Consider the following 20,258-nt stretch of genomic DNA (forward strand, 5'->3'; position numbering starts at 1 on the left):
AGCAGTTCTACAGATTCAGTTCACACACACAATCTGTAGAGATTTTCACAAACACGTCGAAGTACAACGCCACATTTGTCACTAGGGCGATAAAGAAACCTGCCACGTCTGTCCGCATCTTCGTACCTGATTATCTGAAAACCTGAGGTACGATGCTCGAGCGTCCCCTTTTAACGATTAAAAAAACCAGATGCGCCGAAGGTCGTGGAAAGGTCTACACCACGACGCCAGCTTTCATGCACAGACGTAGGGGGGAGGTTAAATTTTTGCGCCACGACCCTGCGGACGGGTGCATGCATTCGGTCGCTTTATTTGCGTGAAATACGGGTTCAGCCAAGTCATGGCCTGTGAAGTTGAGTGCAGTGTCAGATTAATCAACCGCACAATTACGGTAGCAGGGTGCGGGATCCTGATGCGCTCAGGGAGCCGGGGGCGGCGCGGCTTCAATGTTGGCCTTTGCCGACGGCTCCGGGACGTTGGCGTCCGTCATGACCGTCTCGTGCAGACGCGTGTACGAGGGCCTCTTCAGCCTCAGCGGCGACATGGGCGCAATGGTGATGTTCAGTTCGTTGGCGCCCTTGGACATGGCAGCCTTGACGCCGTACTGGTCCATGTTGTCAACCGGCACTCCGTCCACCATGACGAGCACGTCACCCGGGAAGATGAACTTGTTGGGCGTCACGACTTGCACGTCAGGGGTCTGCACGCCAGCATGGAGAGGGGTCAGGGAAGGCATGGGATGAACAGATGACCTCAACAACAGCGCGGGCTGTTGGCCGATTTAAGAAATCTTCTGGGCTGAGCTTACCGGCTTAGAGCATTAATCAGCAAAACGGTTATAGCTTTGGTCTAGCCATTGTCATTAATCCCAGGAGCACAGACTGATGGTCGACTTGGCGCATTGAAAACACGTAAAAGCGCACAAGAACATGGACAAAGAAAGACTTGGTTGTCTTTGTTGTTGTTAGCCTATCAAAAGATGGCACATACCCACACTGGGGGATCGGCCAAGAATCGGGTGGCTACTCACCTGAACGCAGTTAATAAAAAGGAAAAGCACGTGGGAGGGCAACACCGGTGAATTCTTCCTCATGAACAGAAATGGGATGAGAGTTTTGATTTCAAAATTATAAGAATAATAATAAAGAGAGGGATTAAATAGTAATGATTAAGTCAAAATGTAATAATTGATAGAAAAGAAAAATTTTGGAACACTTAGCAAGGCAGTCGGTGAGTTTCTATCAGGAAATTTAGAACAGCGGTACAAACAGATCTGTGACTGAACCCAAATGTGGTGGCGCCAAATGATAGCAAGAGCGGGCTGCTCAAAATAAGGCAAAGATGCTGCAAAGGCTCCTCCAGCAACCTTTTTCTCAGAGAGTTGAATCGACGACAATACAGCCAAAAATGTTCTATAGATTCAGGCTCACGGCAAAATGCACAAAGGGGAGAGAGCGCCAAACCCGACTTGTGTAAATAGAAATTTAGACTTGGACAACACGAGCGCTTTCCTTCCACCCTCTTCCTCCTCTCCCATAAACGTGGAGTGAGGAATTTTTCTCTCTGCACTTCGCCACTTGCCAATTTTAAATTAAATTGAACAAAACAATGCACTATGTAATCCAGGTCTTACGGCTGACCCCGTAGATTAAACAGGTAGAACGCCGCGCTATATAGCTGAACGAAAGCTATAAACTATAAAACTAGCTGGTACCCGGTGGCACTGGGTATCGTGCCTAGCACTTCCCTTATACACGGCGGATGCTCAAATCACCAGGCGATTGCTGCTGTCTGAACATTGTGAAATATCAGTGCTCTTTGAGGTTGGAGCATACAGAGGGGGCTCATCTAACTTGGTTTCGCGCTGAGGGATTCTATTGCGCTCTGGATAAAGAGGCTGAAGAAAGGCATGTCGTTAAGTGAGAGGAATAAATAGAGTGGAAAATAAGAGAGATAAAAGTTCTGTTCATCATGGCCATGGGAGGGGGCGATGCTTTTGGGTCCGTCGCTGTCAATAAAGAGAGAGTCCTGCCATAAAATCCTGCACATATACCCAGGATACTTGACCCGCTTAGATGCCGCTCGCCACTTCTACTTATTTTAATTTTCCGTCGCAAAATCTATGTTGGCCTCAAACAAATCTATTACTTTTTTACCGAGGATCACGAACTAGTTATTTTATTGATCAGAGGCGAAAAGAAGACTGAAGAACACTGCGACGGGAATAAACGTCAACTGGACGTGCAGTACGGCGCGACAGACCGTATGATAAGGCTCAGGAAACCGTTGATGTTTGCAATTTGAATTTCCAGGGCCATAATTTCATGAGGTTGTCGGAAGACGTGTATCTCACAAAAGCAGCAGGGCACAAGTTCCAGTGGGAAAATAAATTCACAGATAAACTGGAATTTCTATTCTTGCATTATTGCATCTGAAAATATTAACAAAAGCTGAGTTTCTATGACTACCAACTTCCAGAATTTACATTCATTCGACGAATTCTCCTTTCTAACAAAGTGGCTCTGTGCTTTCCTTATAAATTTCGCTTTCGTTGCGGTCCATACGACATGTAAGTAATGGAGAGAGCATCAAAGGCATACCATGCGTATTGGCCAACTGCAGCTTGTACAAGCACAAAGCATGAAACCCTACTTACGGACCACGGGGAGTGTGGAGAGTGTCACAGGGCCTTAACTAAACGGAACAACAAACCCAAGATCGTATGTAAAATTGTAAATCTAGCCGGTAAATTTGAGCTAAAAAAACAAAATTAATTGGCCAACCGTGTGAGAAATTTGTAAAGAAAGATGGCAGAAAACATTTACCGAAAGCATCCTAGACCACGCTACAAGCCACTAAGCATCCCGATTTGCGACCTAAAAGAGATTGAACACACCCAAGGATAGTTTCGAGATAGCAGACTCGGAACTGGCGTCCTCCAAGTTTAAAACACGGCTCTAATCCGCTCTTCACAGCTCCGATGGCAAGCCGGCGTTTAGAATGTATCATTACAGCCATTTTCGATGTGGCAATCACCCGCCGGTGAGTGGCGCTGCCATCGCCGCTGTCATCATCATCAACATCAACCTGACTACGCTGTATTTGGCAAATAGCTCCCCCCCCCCCCAAGTTCTCGTACAATTCGTCTCCCTTGTAAGGGTACACATACCATGACCCAATTCAAGGTCGTGGCTCTGTAGCTAACCCTGTATACTATCAATAAGCAGCCGTTCATCGGTGCTGTGCCAACAAATCGTGCGCGCTTATACCTTCTGGATGACGTGGCAGTGTACGAGAGCCTTCTTCGCCTCGTTCCAGGCCTTGGCCTCGAAGACCTTGAAGCCGTAGTAGCCGCTGCCGCTGCAGGCTGTCTTGATGGCTCTGACCGAGATGGTGTCCTGACCAGCTGCCTTGAGGATCTGGTCCCAGTCACGCCGGGACTCGAGCAGCCGGAAGGCGCTCGAAGACAGCACGGTCACCACCAGCTGGTCGCCGCAGTCCTGCATCCGGCGCTTGACTTCGGCAATGGGTAGCTCCGATATGTCCTGGCCGTTTACGGCCACGATGACGTCACCCTCCAGGACGTGGGACACCTCAGCGGGGCTGCCGCTTTTCACTTTCTGCGCAAGGAGAGTTGCACTTTTCATCAGCACAGCGTCGGCGGCCGGAGTGAAACCATCCATTTCCAATATTGGGATAATTACCTGCGCTGCTTGAGGTACACTGCCTGTCATACCCAATAATTCTGCATAAAATCATTTTTCAATGGCAAAGAATTTATGAACGCAATTTTTTCATTTATTGCAATATTTGACTATAACAATCGATATAGTGGAAACTGAAATCTATTTTCTCTCTTTGGGCAGAAAGAGGGGGCCAAGACAAAAATACAATTGGCCTGACGAGGTTCCGGCCCCTAGAACAGTGGCAGCGGTGCACAATGCATAACGAACTTCCACAGACGTGATAACATTACGGCAACAAAATACAAAGAATTTGTGACATTATGTGCATAAAACGAGATGGAAAACCACTGCATTAGAAAGCGTGGCCTCGGTATATAACACACAGGAAATACATATCTAATATATATATATATATATATATATATATATATATATATATATATATATATATATATATATATATATATATATATTATATATGCAAATCTAATGTCATAACAAAAATGCAAATAAAGGTCCGCACATCTCCCGTAAGCAGGCTTGAATTTTTTTTTGCTATTAGCGTTTTTGCTACCCACAAAAACGTTGCCCATTCTTTTTCTATGGCAGTTTTAACTGCTCGATGCGAGCAATGGAAAAAATTTTAAAAGAAAGATTTTGCTGCTCATCGGAACAATTGACCATTACGTTCAATATTCCGACTAGTAGATTACAATGTTGAATTATTCAAAAATTTTTGCCTAACAATGCTGGACACGACTGCACGCTGACAACCCGATACCGTAATACAGTGCCCTCTTTGCCTCGTTGGTTGCATGGAACTGCAAACCAAATTTTATTTCATATTCTGCAGTTACCCTCATAACGCAGCTCCCAAAGGTCTCGCGAATGCTATACATTTAAAAAAAAACATTTAGAGGTGCAAAACAGGCAGCCAGATTTATTAGTCGATTATCGAGCTTAAAGGGGTAGTCAATGATGATATGTACACCAATTTTTGAAATTTAAGTTTAGTGAAGCCCTGGTCACACAAGACAACTTTGCAAGAAGCGTGGCTGCTTTCACACCCCTCGCACTGATACTTCGAGCATTACATGTGGGCGCACGAATCTACACCATTTGCGAAAAATATGCTGCTCACTGGGATTTTTTGCTGGGCTACACAGTGTGACCTTTATCCCCCCCTGGAATTGTATGAAAGCTCTGGAGGGAAAAAGACTATAGTGGCTCACACATTTCAGAAATCGGGAGCCCACGTTGCATAGCATAGAATCAAAACTCGGCGCCCTGCGTACTTTTGAGTAAAGCTGTAAATATTCGCGCCGCCTCCTAGCCCGCAGATGTGCAACGCGTAGAGAGCGAAAAGCCGACCAGGCACGTCATCGGCACTATAAGGCTGTTTCTGAACACGCAGCCATCAGCGCCTCAACCCGAGCTGTATATAGCTATACACAGCTCGGGTGGAGGCGCGGATGGCTGCGTGAAGAAGCAGATTCTAGGCTTTCATCTCTTAGCGCTTCTTCACTTAATATCTTCCCGCTCTCTTCGCAGAATTGAATGCCTTCAAACCGCGCTCACCTCGACCATGAAGAACTTCTTGTTGTTCTCTCCCACGACATCCACGATGTTGATACCGAAGCTCCAGTACTTGCCCAGACTCTTCGTCCGAAACATAATCACGTCCATCTTTTCCTTGGCTGTTATGGACTTGTCCGCTGAGGCTCCAGCTGAAGGCCACGAAAAGCAAAAGGGAAACATTAGAGTACCGCCCGTTACTACGTCACGATGCTCTTTACCGCGCCGTACTCTCCGCGTAGTACACGCTCGGTGACTTACTTTCTCCGCATATAGTCGGACACAACTCAAGAACGCAGCGGCTTTCCCCGTCAAAGAATCCCCTTATAGCCAATGGCGTCGGCTGATTCCCATGACCCTGATAGTGTGACAAATCAGGGAGTGGTAGGACAAAGGGGATAATTTCTTTCCTCTATAGTCGCGGTATATACCCCTCTCTCCATTGTGGCACCGCTCTCTGCATTGTCACGTAAGCAGGGTTATGAGAATCGACCGACGCCATTGGTTGGAAGTGGGTCCTTTGACGGGGAAAATCCGCTGCGTTGTTGAGTTGTATCCGACTATAGTTCGAATCAACACTCGAAACGAATGGCGTGGATTGAAGCTTGTTGATCAATTACTGGTTAATTCATGTTTACTGGGTGAATTTGAAGTACAGCCGTGCTCGGTAGAACGGATACTAAAGCATCTAATTTTTCCTCTTTAATGCCACAAAGCGTTTACAGCTGGACTATGGGCACTGGGGGAGGTTGTGGCAAATAAAGGACGAAGTGTGAAACTAGACAAGCATTCTAGCCACACCTTCAATGCTGGAAAAAAGTTTAAAAATAGAAAACTATGAAGAAAAACGTAGTGCAATAATAAATAATACTACGTACTGTAGGCTCAGGAATGTTCTTCTGATAAGCATACAGAAGAGAAACTAATACATCATAGCCGAAAGAACAGAACAAAAAAGTTAAAGGGCACAACACTTAATAACGTTAAAAATATAAATGCGAAAAAATAGGATGCAAGTCTGGGTACATACAGGCAGAGGTGCCTATAGACAATAATATACGAATATCTGCTATAAGTTTAAGAGGATAAAGATATGGAATAAACATGGAATATAGACAATCTGCGAGCATTTTTCAACTGAAGCTACGTAAGGCAAAAGGCTATGACTATCAATCGATGGTCGTAGGAACTGTCTCTAAGTGGGCCATACAAGCGTGTAAATAAATACTTAGACTGCGGAAAAAGATAAACGCATTGTCCACACTAAGCCCAATTAATTTTTTTTTTGTAATGGCCTAAACTGTAGCTAATCGGAGACGATTTAAATAGTCCTGGCTGTCCCTTGGGACAGACGTAGCACATCCAGGCTAAGTCGTGAAAATGTTCCTTACTTCCGCTGTAGGCGCTGATACCGGCCTTCACGTCCACATCCGAAGCCTTCTTGTAGTCCAGCTCTTCCGATTCCCCGGCATCACTTTTGAAGAAGGATTCCTTGACCTCCACAGGACCGGCTGCCGTTTTTGCCTGGTGGGGCCGCAGAAGCAGCTTAGCTCATGCTTCCGACGACACGAAAAAGAAGCCATTGACTACCTATTTCTGGAGCAGCAGTTTGCTCTATCAAAACTAAAAAAATCCCCCAGGTCTTATCTGCAGGTCATTCGGTTAAGCAGCCGACTTTTTCCAGTGGACGTTAAGCTAAACCTTGTATGCAAGCTTCCCACCGTGGCTAAGATGTTACCTCTGAGACAGCGGAGCTCGTTAAGTGAATAAGAGTTATTTAACAGTGCCCCAGACTTCAAGCCAATCCCTGGAAATGTGGCCGATGGGGGCGCCACCTTTCGTGTCCTCATTCAAATATTGGGTACCCAGGCCTATTTTATTTCCCAGCTGTAAAAATGCGTTGAGCCTGCTGACACGTTTATCCGAATGTAGCAAATGACGTGACAGTCAGATAACCACGAGTTTCAGAACAATACATGGGCGTGGGCAGAGCACCGGCAGCTAATGACACGGGCACTCCTAAATGCCATTGACTGCTATGGCCACGTAACGCTTTCCATCTGTCATTTCACGTGAACCTAAGCTTGCTCTTTTCTATTCAGGTATAGACTCCACCCTCTTGGAAGCGCGTTCCAGTCACACACGAAACACGTAGATTCCAGCACCGGGTCAATTGAATCATGCACTGTTGCCCTTAAACATTGGAACTTAGAAGGGACACCGAAGCCAAACGCAGGGCATAGAGTGTGAACAGAAAATTGCACTCCCCGCTCTTCGTTTGTGCTCTGCCTTTTGGTATAACGTACTATTAGAACTTTCTAACAAAGCAAGAAAATGAGCATAGCCCAATTAAATCGCTGCTGAGTCGAATCCTCGAACTTTTTATAGCGGCGCTTTGTGCACACCCATATTTGACGGCTTCCTAGGCCTGCTGCACTTCAAAATACTCAAAAGAGGCAGTATAGCTGTCCCTACAGTCTTCTCCAGTTTCCACGGGAGGCAACCACCTCTAATACAGGCGGTTGCCGAGGTAACGAAGGTTATAAAAGATAGCACACCTTCCTCTCTACCTCAGAGCAGGGAGGGGACCTGATTGACATCGGTATCGCATATATCTCAAGTGCATCAAGGCAACATGGCTACAAATAGCGCACTCTCCCTGCGGTCTCTCTGCGGGTCATCGATCCGTATCTTATAATATTTTCAACAATCCACATACCGTCTGAAGCCTATCTATAGATTGTCCATAGAGTGTCTATAAGAATGTCAGAAGGAAATTTGCTGAGGACTTGTGGCCTGAGCATGTCTGGGCAACGTTCTCACTGCGCAACGGGCGACCCCGCTTACTGTCGAAGAAGACCTCCCGCTCTAGATGAAAAATGATAAGATTTTCGGAGTATTTCATTGTAGATGACTATTTAAAGAATCGCCCTTGCGGAGGTTAGAGGTAAGTGAAAGACGTTAAGCGCTTTAACTCACGAAGTTGATCATCTTCTTGAAGCTCGGGGAGGCGTAAGTGTAGAGAGGCCGCTGCGTCTGTGCCTCGATGTCCACCATCTCGTCGACCTTGAGCAGTTTCCTCTTGAGGGTGTTGCTGGTGGCGCTGACGGCTGCGCAAAGCCACCAACAATATATGGTTAGCTGCGCCTTCAGTGAGCAGCACCTACATTCATTTCTTTTGTTTATTCTACTACTCTAAAGGCCTAAATAAAGCAAGTAGTGTTGTCGAGAAACTCTAAACAAAACCGGCACTACGAATGAATAGATCAGGGTTACAAGCAAGGCGCAGACATAAAAAGGGACAGCCGCACTAATTCAAAGAGAATGATAAGGTAAATATAGCAACTGAACAAATGAACGACACCAGAGCGTAGTCAATTGAAAAACGAGGCTGGCGCGATGTCATCGTTGTAAAACTGTTCAGTATAGTGCTGGCTGAAATGAAGATGTCTCTCTTCGCGTGACTATGATAACAGGCCGCTATAATGCAGGACGCAAGTTCAGAAATTCCTTGCTTCGGACAAAAAGCAGTTGACTTTACAAGATGGTGGTCGAGAGCAGCTGAAGTACAGCCCCCTCAAAAGTGTACGGCCCGAGGGGTTTGCTTGTGAGGCCTGCAGCGTACTTATAGTAATGCATCCTCAGCTACTGTAATCTCTCGAAAGAGGAATAGCTTCCCGTCCTCAACCCTCCCAAGTTTTGGACTGCTAGATGTACTAGGGAGCCGCGCTTAACAGCTTAGAAGCAACCCCCTTGGGCTGTATACATTTAAGACGGGGACTGTAAAAAGTACTGGATTGATATGAATGCGCAAAGGTAATGCGTTACTGTGACTCAATTAAGGGGTGGAAAATGACAAGTGCTTAAACTGCAAACCTTATAGATCATAGATGCATAGGTAACGTATAGGTAACGCTTCACGCTGTTAAGAGAAGTTACATGTGTTAGGTGAAGGGTGTGGCTGACTGTGTACAGGGAATGAATTTGGCTCACTGAATCGCTCAGGCTTGTCTCCGTCTTTCTTTCGCGTCATGCACTCGCCGATGGCCGGGATGTTGCAGAGGTCCTTGGTGGTGGCCAGCCTCTTCCAGTTGAAGCCGGCGAAGTACGGGTGCTCGCGGATCTCTGCGTACGTCGCCGAGCCCAGCCGCTCGACGGGGTTCTTCTTGAGCATCTTGAACACCATGTCCTTGGCCTCGGGGGTGGCCGAGTGCGGGTGCTCCTCGACCTTAAGCGAGAACAGAGGCGAGATCAGAACAGAGCAGACTTTTGAAGCGGTAACTTCACTACTGGAGGTAAAGGGCTGAGATCGCCGTGCACTTCCCATGACCTTCAAGGCTCAGCCAAGGTCAAGCCTTCATTTTATAAGTTTGGACAACCAGTGAATGGTCAGTGGTCAGACCAATGGCCAAGGCTAAAGGTCAAGGTCAATTCAAGGTCATCGCGGTCGTCAAGGTCGACCAAAATCGGGTCACGTGATCGGCTCCTGGCTTGCCGAAGCTAAACCCCCGTTAATTTTTTGCCTTAACTAATGATCCGTTGTATCTGCGCACCTTGGGCCACTTGAGCGGCTGGTTGATGATCTTGTCCGTGAGCTCCTGCTTGGTCTCCCCGCGGAAGGGCACCCGGCCGGTCATCATCTTGTACAGGGTAGCGCCTGCCGACCACCAGTCGCAAGAGCGGCCGTACGGCCTGCGCTTGAGGATCTCTGGGGCCATGTAAGGAACGGTACCTGCCGACTCGCCGTCGTGAAACTCGAACGCGGTCTTGGTGAAATAGCCTTTGCAGACACGCTTGGAGACTGCGCACCGCAGGGCACCGCCACTTGGTTAGTCACTCGTGCCCGGCGACTTATTCACCATCAAGGCTTTTAATCGCTCAATCACACTAAGTGCTAAGTAAGTCGCCATCTTACAATCACTCCCTTTCTATCGCGTAAAAACTACTTTAGGAAGCGAGTAAAACTGCGCAAAGAAAACGGGACGAAAGTTACACATAAGCGCAGACAAGGCGTAGGGCTGTGCTTATGTGGGACTCAAGGCTTAGGTACTTTGATGACCACTTCCCGTTTCGAACCTGCGATTCCATAAATGATGCCGTTTTTATTAATATTTTAGGACCCTGCCTTTGCTAAAGGCGTGCAGTCTCTTTTTATTAAATTCATTTTTAGGATTGTAGTAATATTAAGTAAACTCTTTGCAGCTATCATCGTAAGCGAACAGTACGCGTAACCTTGAGAACCATGTTTGCGCACAATTACTATTCTAATCAAGTTTACTGAGGGTCGGCTGAAATTTGTTCATAGTGGCGTAAGACACTTTTTTTCTATTTTTCTAATATTAGAGAACAGCGCTGTGACTTACAGTGCCCGATGCAAACTTTGTTCGTGTCGAAGTCGATGACCTTTACTCTCCCACCGGGAACAATTAACATGCTGAAAGGAGAAAGAAAATTCCAAATGCACTTCGCTAACCTGTACTACAAGGATTTTCGAAATTTTATATATGTCTGTGCATTCAGTAGGGTCCGCATGGCTAACCTGGGGCATTGGCTGGCCTTGACTTCAGCCCCAGAGACTGCGTTGAACCCTTCCTCTATGCTATATAATGATTAAAGCCGTCACTATGATCAAAACTCTGTGCGAAAGTTAGCTAGAGCTTGTTTTTTGCAACTATGAAAGAGAAAATAGGGCAAAGCGCACTGAATATCTAACCATTCCGGTATTTCCTTGAAATTCCCTTCCTGTTATTGTTCATGGTTCGGTTCCCGATGAAAATATGCTCGAATCTTAAAAGAGCATGTTCAAGAGTAATCGCGATGTGCACCTTTTGAAGCCAAGATTAACTCGTAGTGCAGGAACGACCGTTTAGAGCGAAATTAAGTCTCCTGCTAATGATAAGCTCCTCTTCGCCATCAAGTATGCTAGGTATGGCATGTTATACTGGACTGTGAGATTTCAAGGACTGTATTAACTACGGAGATAAATTTTGACAACATTTATTTAAGTTCACATGTCACACAAATTTCGGCTTATTCATTATGCCATTTCTTTGAGACGTGTAGCGTAAGAAGAGCTTCGGAAGTAGTTATGGTAAAAAAACACGCCTCAAGTGCAACCTGTCTACTGACAGAACTCGCAGATCTTATATACTATATACCCCCGTTTTGAAATCCAGCCCGCTGTATGTATCAGAACTTTAAAAATTTCAGACTGTCCCGTCACCAGTGGTAGCAAACAAACCACTTCTGGTGCTTTCGACGTTTAAATGTATTGCAGAAAGCTGACGCAATTCAGTTCATCAACTACACGACCGTCTTTTGACGACGTCCGCAGAATCGGTAGCGAAACGAAAGGATAACCACGACTTTCTGTCCCTTAATCATTTCCTTCGTGCATCATTCTTGAAGCTGCAATTACATTCACCATAAATATAAGGCTCAACCTGCGGCGAATTGATCGTGGTTAGAGGACGGAAGCGCTATCTTTGAGGTGGGCCGCGCACTCTTGATAGCCCAGGCACAATACTCGTTTTGGTTCCTCCAGGGTCTATTGCCGAAAGATCAACAGCGCGCAGCAAGGATGCCATAAAAGAAACAACGTTTGCAGTTCCTTGCAGCGCCCAGCAACTTAAAGGGGCTGTGAAGAGGGCTCTAATAAAGTCGCGGCATGCCTGGGATATTGAAGCACGCCGCTTGACAAATAGTGTCCAGCAAGGATTTTTTAAATGCGCTTTGTAGAAGCTGAGTTATCGGTGGTTAAAATTTAAATTTCAGCGTCTTCGCGCCTTTCCCTCTCCTCTCGTCACTTTTTGCACGCTGGAAGGTAGGCGCTCCTTCGCCGACCCCCCTCTGGGAACGGAGCTTCCCGACCCGCCGGAGCTAAGCGGCTTATTGGCAGCGGCCACGGTAGCTGCCTGACGTCTGCAAGAATCTAACCAATGGCCACCTCTCACCTTGTCTACGCAGATGCGAGGGGTGGAGGAGGGTGCGAGCATGAAAATGTCGCCGGGAAAGGCTTGACAACTTTGACGCGTGATTGTGGGTCGTCTGCTGCGTGTAGAAGAGTATTATTTGGCTCTGGTTTTCATGGCAACGCAGTGCAGTGATTAAGTGAGTTAATGCGATCTCCTCGGAAGGCGTTTCAAAGCCCCTTTAAGTTACTCTACCACATTTACGTCTTGAGAAGCATTGCGCACTTCATCCTAATGTGACAAGTGTGCCAGAATGGCGTCGGAACGCGTCGGTTGATCATCAGGGCAGCAGTGCTCACTTGGAGACCTTGATGTCCCTGTGGAGCAGGCCTCGCAGGTGCATGTGCTCCAGCGCGAGCACGAGCTGCGCCATCACGATGCGGCACTCCTCGGTGGGCAGGTAGATGGCCTTGTCCACCACGCGCATCAAGTCCGCGCCGCAGATGTACTCCATCACAGTGATGTACGCATCCTTGGAGGAATCAAGGTTAGGGTTTGCGTACGCTCGTCGGGCATTTATGTATTCCGGCAAGGGGAAAAGGGAAAACGTCGTAGCTCATTAGCCTCAACGTGTGGTGGATTGCTCTGCGCGAGTTTGAAAAACCAGACAAATTTCACAGTAATAATATGGATTTTTGAACCCGCTGGTGCATAGCGTTGCGTATAAAGGGGAAAAACGACACCACAAGGCATGGAAAGGCATAGGACGGCTGGTGTCTCTGTCTGGCGGTTCCGTCGTTTTGATACTGGATTATTTGTAAACCTGATTGATTTATTGGTTGATTGATCGATCGATTGATTGAGCAATTGATTGATTGATTGACTGAGCAATTGACTGACTGCCTGCCCGACTGCCTGAATGAATGAATGAATGAATGAATGAATGAATGAATGAATGAATGATTGAGTGAGTGAGTGACTGAGTTAGTGGGTGAATGAATGAATGAATGAATGAATGAATGAATGAATGAATGAGTGAATGAATGAATGAATGACTAAGTGAGTGAGTGAGTGAGTGAGTGAGTGAGTGAGTGGGTGTGTGAGTGAGTGAGTGAGTGAGTGAGTGAGTGAGTGAGTGAGTGAGTGAGTGAGTGAGTGAGTGAGTGAGTGAGTGAGTGAGTGAGTGAGTGAGTGAGTGAGTGAGTGCCGGGATTATGTCTGGAAAGTATCACTCAGCAGCCGAACGCCCCGTGACCCGCACCGATAACGGTGCACACCTATAGCTGCTGGTTAAGCAGCGTTGCATAGTGGCAAAGAACAAAACATTTATAATAGACAAGAGTACAACTAAGAGTTCATTTCTATCTGTTCTGTTGACTGATGAATTATTGCGGCGTTTCTGGACGCGCGACAGACTAGTACGAAGAATCATGCTGAAAATAAATTTTTCTCGTCTGTTGTTTTTTAACTGAGATTAACAGCGCGCCAATCATTTAACATATCCCCTTGCTATGTGGTATCTTTAGGTCAGGTTCTGAGCAGCTATTGAGCCAAAATCGCCGTTTAGAAAGCTACGAGACAAGCAGGGTGGCGACGCCACAAGTTGTGTGGCTGAACCGTTGACCGGGCGGAATTGCGGCCAAACGCCAGAGCAACTATAATCATCAGAACCAGGCGCACATCCTTCTCGAGGGACACCCCCTCCCAGAGTCAAGCTCATTACTCCCAGTTCCCTAGTTCTCTTGGCAGTGTCCTTGTCGGGAATGTATCCTCTCCTGCCCCCATCCTGCACTCAATACAAGAAAAGTACGTTGAGCCCTTGCCGAAGAAAATATAAAAAAAAGCTCCTGGCTACGTACCTGACCAGAAAAGTATACGGAGTAAAAAGTATGTTTGTATCACTAAAAAGAGCCGCCAGCAGTACTGCCTGCGTTTAATTTTTGTCTTCGATTATTGGTTCACTTCGAGGGAAAGCCGCCGCGCCGCGGTGGCTCGATGGTTGTGGCGCTCGGCTGCAGACACAAAAGACGCGGGTTCAATCCCGGCCGCAGCGGTCGGATTTCGATGGAGGCGAAATTCTAGAGGCCCGTGTACTGTGCGATGTCAGTGCACGTTAAAGATCCCCGGGTGGTCGAAATTTCCGGAGTCCTTCACTACGGCGTCCGTCATAGCCTGAGTCGCCTTGGGACGTTAAAGGCCCGTTTCACATGCTGCGACTGGACCGAAAATATCCGGTGTAGTCGGTGAAACCGCAGTGCGATTTTCGGTCACTGCTTCCACATGCGACATCGACACAACGAATTCGGTCGGAGGGACAGGCAAGGTTCCTTGACGTTTGCACAGGCAACCCATTATTAAACGCGACAGAAATGTCACACAGAATGTGTTGACGATTTTATGACCAGCGTATTTTTAGATGCAAGTCAATATTTGGCTTGTTTTCATTAGAATAAATAGTTTTGCTTCCACCGCGGCAACAGCTCCCACGTGACCACACGTCGCACGCCGTCTCGGCGCTCCCCATTGGTCAGTCGCAGAGCGAACACATCGACGCTGCGACTGAATACCAACCGGACGGAACTCGATCGCAAGCCGTCTGCGACTAGACCGACGGCCCTCCCATTCGCAGACCGACAGAATTCGCACTGTCGCAGGCGAAAATCGCATGCATGTGAAACGGGCCAAACCCTCATAAACCAAACCAAAACAAACTTCTAGGGAAGAAAGGCTGTATACCTCGATGCCGAAACACTTACCGCATTAATAAAACGATTTTCCACCCATTGATCGTTAAAGCCTAGGTATTGTCGGGGACGAAAGTCTCCAGGACACGCGATCGGCAACCAACGTGTGCAGCTTCGTTATCAACCTGTGGTCGCAAGCCACACTTGCGGAGATGAAAGTTGCTCTTGGGCTCTCCAATGTGTGCTAGTGAAATCAACAGACCGTTGGCACACTTCGCACCTGTATGTGCCAGGACCTGCGGTTGCGTGCCCTGGAGACTTTGGCCCCCAACAGTACACGTGGCGTCAGCAGACTTCGCGCGTGTTCACTTACTCGCGTACAGTAGCAGGAGTAGTACTTGACCAGGAAAGGGCTTCCGATGACGGACGCGACGACCTTGTCGATGCAGGCCTGCTTGTGCCTCTGGAACAGCGTGCACGCCACCAGCTTCATGGTGCAGATCAGGTTCGTCGGCTTGTACGCCACCTTGTACACCGCGCTGCGGAGAAAATGCACCGGATCACAACTCGTGTTGCGTTTCGAGTCGTTTTATTTATAGCGTGCGTTCGTTACTTAAAGGGGCTCTGAAAGGAGTTATAATGAAGTTGCGGTATTCCTGGGATGTTAAAGCACGCCGCTTCTCCAATATTGTCCAGCAGGATTTTTTTTTAATGCGCTCTGTAGAAATTGACTTATCTGTGGTCAAAATTTGAATTTCCGCGTATTCGCGCCTTTCCCTCCCCTCTCGTCACTTTTTGCACGCCGGAAGGTAGGCGCTACTCCATTTGCCCCACCTGTGGGAGCGGAGCTTCCCGGCCCGCTAGAACTACGCAGAGGACGGTGCGAGCATCAAAAAATCGCCGGGAAGGGCTCGCCAACTTTAGCACGTGATTGTGGGTCCTCTGCTGCGTGTAGAAGTGTATTATTTGGCACAGACTTTCAGGACAGCACAGTGCAGTGATTGAGCCAGTTGTGCTATCCTCGGAAGATGTTTCAGAACCCCTTTAAGCCTAACAGCAATAAACCGCTGAAGAGTGATCGGGTGGACGAGCTGGGTATACATTGTCGAGAGGAGCGCGATAAACAGGCACGACACAAACGTCTGTTAACGCTTTTTCTATCGTCAAAACCGTTCCCCACTGATTTTTTTATGGCAGTCTTAGCTGTTCGGTGCGATCGATGGAAACACTTTAGAAGAAAGATTGATTTTGCTACATATCAGAAGAATGGACCATTACCTTCAATATTTATATAACAGCACCTCGCAATTTTCAATATTTCACAATTTTATTCAAGAATGTTGGATATATAGCCAGAAAGAGGCACGGAATCAATTTTTACAAAAAAAAAATTAAAGATGGAGTTGCCGACACGTACCGTTCCTTCAATACCACAGAGCAGTACCCGGCCTGCGTCGCCATTAACCTCATTCTGACTGCTATTTAACCCTTTGATTCCCAAATTGTGACGGAATTAAAGAAAACAATAATCACTTCCACATTATGCTAGATAATGTACCATATTCAAAACCTATATAAACATTTTGATAACACCACTAAAATTTTGAGAAATCGCTATTTCACAAATTAGCAAAAATTAGAATGTGGCACACTTTGCGCGGATACTCCGAGATGTGCGAAAGGCCAAATTGAAGGCGCTCATTCAGTACACACTAAACAATTTCTCACCCTTTAGGGTATAAATCAGCTGTCCCCAGACGAACACCCTTTTTTAATTGTTCGGTGCTAAAGAAGGGTGCAGAGATCAGCACCCTTAAGGAAGGGTGCACTTAATAATGCTTTACAGGATTTAATGGTTGCACCCTCATTAAATGGTACTATTTTTCTATAACACCTCTACGAATGCATGTTGGAAGGGTCCTCCACATTGGTCCACCTATGAAGCAAAAGCCTTGGCCTGATGCGCTCCCTCATAAACTTTCATGCTGTACACCCTTCCTGAAGGGTGCTGATCTCTGCACCCTTTTTAGCCCCCAAAAGGGTGTTCGTCTGGGGACAGCAGATTTGCACCCTTAAGGGTGAGAATTTGTTTAGTGTGTAGGCAGAATATTACTGTGTCAAGAGTATAGTTCCCATTCCATCAATATTCTCTGCGTCTTTCCCTGTAGTCAACTTTCTGGCAGGCGGGCCACCTGGCCACAGAGTTGGGGCTGCCCCGCCAAGTATGTACACCTAGCAGGCCTACACTTGGGTGAAGGGAAGGCCTTTAGACATTTATCCAGATCTTCGCGCAAAGACCTTCGGGATAAAGGCCTTAATGGCAAATGCCTTCAAGGACTTGCCAGGTGTACACCTGGGAGAAGGCCTTTAGGCCCAAAGGCCCCAAATGCTTTTAGAGTGGAGGCCTTATGGTAAAAGCCTTTAGGGTGAAAGCCATCATGGCAAATGCCTTTCGGGTAAAGGCCTTTAGGCCAAAGGCCCGCTAATTTCTTTTTTAGTTTCTGGTTCTGACTGCTGACAATACACTAACCAGAAGTTTGAGTACTAACTCACCCGAATCCACCGGCGCCCAAAAGCTTCATAGACAGGAAGTCCTTCATCTTGGGGATGTATGTCCAGAAGGGCGCAATCTCAGCCATGTTGATCTTGTCGGTTTTGGCCACAACCGTATCGCCCACACCCATCCAATCGGTGGGCGGAACCTCGGACACCTTCTCCAGCGACGTAGCCAGCTCGCCCACGATGATAGTAAGCTTGCGGATGTGGTCACCCAAAATCTTGGCGATTTCTGGGGCCCTCTTGTACGCCAAGTTGTGCAGCCCTGTTCAAGTCAAAGGGCCAAGTGTTTCATAGTTATGCTGGCGAGCATACACTTCGCTGATCTGTCTCACCAACTGTTGGTTTGAACAAGTAGTGCCTCCAAAGTTGGCAAAGCGTTTAACTGTGCTAGCCTACCACTGGCCTGCACGAGCACCGCCTACACAAGTCGTCCAAGAGCTGAATAAATGAGCGGGTGAAAACGCTCACCTATTGCACTCGTCTCGTCTACTATTCTGAATCGCCTGCGGTTCGCATTCCAATTGTCTCTGGGCAGTAAGTGACCTCAAAGAGTTTTCGGTCTCAATATGGTCTGACGATAACGCCAATGTTGTTGTCGGCGCGGTCTTCCTAGGAGAAAGTTGATCCGGCTACCATAGCTTTAATAAGGTATGTAAACTGCAATCACATCCTTCCTACCTATGAGGTTCTCTGCCGTGTCCCGGACGTCCTGGTACGTGATGACCTGTGTGTTCAGCTTCTCCAGTATGTCCTGGGCGGCGAGCAACACCTCCTCCTGGCAAAAGTGCTGCAGCGGCTCCCGGTCAAGCTCGATCTTGCTCTCGCGCCTGATGTAGAACTCCAGCAGCACCGTGGTGACCTTGGGAATCCGCGGGAACAGCGTGGTGACAACCTTGGCTGCCGTCCTCTTCTTCTCCTCCATGCCTTCCGCTGCGCAAATGCACGACGTGTGCCGGGAATTCACCACTCAGTAACTTCGGCGCTCTGCATCAGACGTCGCTGCTATGTGGCCCAGTTGCCTCAGAATACTCCTGAAAACTGCTGCACATTCATTGAAGGATAGCATGCCCCGCGTGAAGTACTTCAAATCATCATCAGCATCAGCCTGACTACGCCCACTGCAGGGCAAAGACCTCTCCCATGTCTCTCCCATTAAGCCTGTCCTTTGCAAGCTGCGGCCGCTGTGTCTTAGCAAACTTCTTAATCTCATCCGTCCACCTAACCTTCTGACGCCTCCTGCTATATACGCTTACCTTTTCTTGGAATCCACTCCGTTACCCTTAAGCACCGGCGGTTATCTTGCCTTCAGATAGTTATCACTGATGAAAAGGCGCACACGCCGCTTTGCCTGGACGCGCGACAGATAGGATAGCGGTTTGAGCTAGTGGCTGAAACATAGTAAGTGGCACAGAGAGCAGATTAGGACAAGGCACAACATCGGGAACACGGGAACAGCACTACCTCCTTCCCTTGCCCCTGTCTTGTTCCTGTATTCCATTCGCTCAAATGTGGCCTTGTCGGCCTCCTCTAGCTAGGCGCTGCAATCAACATTCGGCTCACCGTCTGCCGGTGGCGATACCACCGCCGCCGCCATGGTCTCTGCCGGTGTTCACCAGCTGGAGCAGGACAAGCGGAGCCGAGGCGCCCGTTCCCGCGGCTGTCGCTGGGCCGGCCTGCGTCGGCGAGGCGACCGTGGCTCGCAGGCCGATGGCAGCGCACGGGATGACGCCGGGCACGTGCTCAGGTTGCTGCCGCGCTGCTGCCAGTGGCGCAAGCGTCGCCACCGCTGCCGTAGACTTGAACGAAACGATTTTCATTTCCTCCGCACAGCTCCGCAACGGTAGAGAAAGCTTAGAAACGAAACTGGGAAATAGAGGTGCCCGATCTGTGGATGCTAGAGCTATATGCCTGGTCGTAGAACCTTCAGTTATAGCAGGGGCCGAGGATGACGATGATGATCAGTAAAGAGTGGAAAAGAAGTAACGCGTTGTAGGCTAACACAAAACCACGCATTATGTACCTAGCGATGACTGACTATTGGGACGACAGATTGTAACAGTGGTAAACCTTAGAACTGTGGTCAGCTTTCAATAAACAGTGGTTGCTGCGCGGCGTCAGCGACTGAGCGATTCTGGCACGATGGATGATAGTGATCAGTGAAAGGCGGCAGTTATTCGGTTATGGGAGAAAAGAAGAAAACAGGTGTAAGAGGCAAGCCCTAAGCCATTCTCCATGGAGTCCAGCCACAGCTGCATTGGGCTACTTCGTGATGAAAAATCAACGCGCCAACGCACGCAGACATGAAGACAATTGAGACTTAGCTCACTTTTTGCTGCACCGCCTCTGTACTGCAGCAACAGCGCGAATACGGGAGATGCAAAGGCATGAAATGGTCAAAGCAGCCCAGGCTCATGCACGGATGAAGCGTGCTTACGAAAATGCAACTTGTGGCGGCGCAGAAACATGGAGATTTGGTTCGGTGAAAGCTAAAAATAAACGGTGCGCTGTTAGTTCTTTTGGCCAAAGTTAGTGTGGCCTTGCCCCCCCCCCTCGCCCCTCCCTCAAAAGTAATCAAGAAAAACATAAATAGAAGAATGGTGTCACTAATGTAAGTAACAGAGAAAAAAAAGAGAAAGTGGAATGATGAGGGAGCAAGACAGTTCTTTTCTTCGCTGTGTCTCTCGGCTACTTCACTCTGGAATTGTTCGTCCCCCCCCCCTTTTTTTCACTTGCACTTTGTTTTTAACGCGGATATGAATTCTAAATCTTGGCCCAATAGTCCACTCATCGCAGCAGCACTTCTGAATCCGCACTGCCGGAGCTCGCTTGAATTTCAATGACAG

At 47.7% G+C, this 20,258-nt stretch overlaps 1 protein-coding gene across 1 annotated transcript; it reads right to left on the minus strand.

Moving 5' to 3' along the window:
• Positions 1-382: 382 nt before the first annotated feature.
• Positions 383-19,155, minus strand: LOC144108790 (uncharacterized). The gene is made up of 13 exons (XM_077641972.1): positions 18,976-19,155; positions 18,094-18,345; positions 17,410-17,677; positions 15,230-15,395; positions 12,532-12,704; positions 10,625-10,695; positions 9,815-10,062; positions 9,255-9,489; positions 8,241-8,371; positions 6,653-6,785; positions 5,265-5,413; positions 3,270-3,620; positions 383-700 (listed from the first exon to the last, which is right to left on the minus strand). Exons 1-13 carry the CDS (start codon positions 19,007-19,009, stop codon positions 419-421), a joined length of 2,493 nt encoding a protein of 830 aa, XP_077498098.1. The 5' UTR covers positions 19,010-19,155; the 3' UTR covers positions 383-418.
• Positions 19,156-20,258: the final 1,103 nt, after the last annotated feature.

Source organism: Amblyomma americanum, chromosome 10 (assembly GCF_052857255.1).
Source record: "Amblyomma americanum isolate KBUSLIRL-KWMA chromosome 10, ASM5285725v1, whole genome shotgun sequence".
Lineage (NCBI taxonomy): Eukaryota > Metazoa > Arthropoda > Arachnida > Ixodida > Ixodidae > Amblyomma > Amblyomma americanum.

What these genes read in the sequence shown, in the direction of transcription:
- LOC144108790 (XM_077641972.1), bottom strand. Translation starts at nt 19,009, where the DNA reads ATGGCGGCGGCGGTGGTATCGCCACCGGCAGACG. An exon ending in TTGGGCGCCGGTGGATTCGG is followed by an intron (nt 15,396 to 17,409) that starts GTGAGTTAGTAC and finishes TTTTCTCCGCAG; the next exon opens with CGCGGTGTACAAGGTGGCGT. An exon ending in AGACAAGCCTGAGCGATTCA is followed by an intron (nt 8,372 to 9,254) that starts GTGAGCCAAATT and finishes GGCTTTGCGCAG; the next exon opens with CCGTCAGCGCCACCAGCAAC.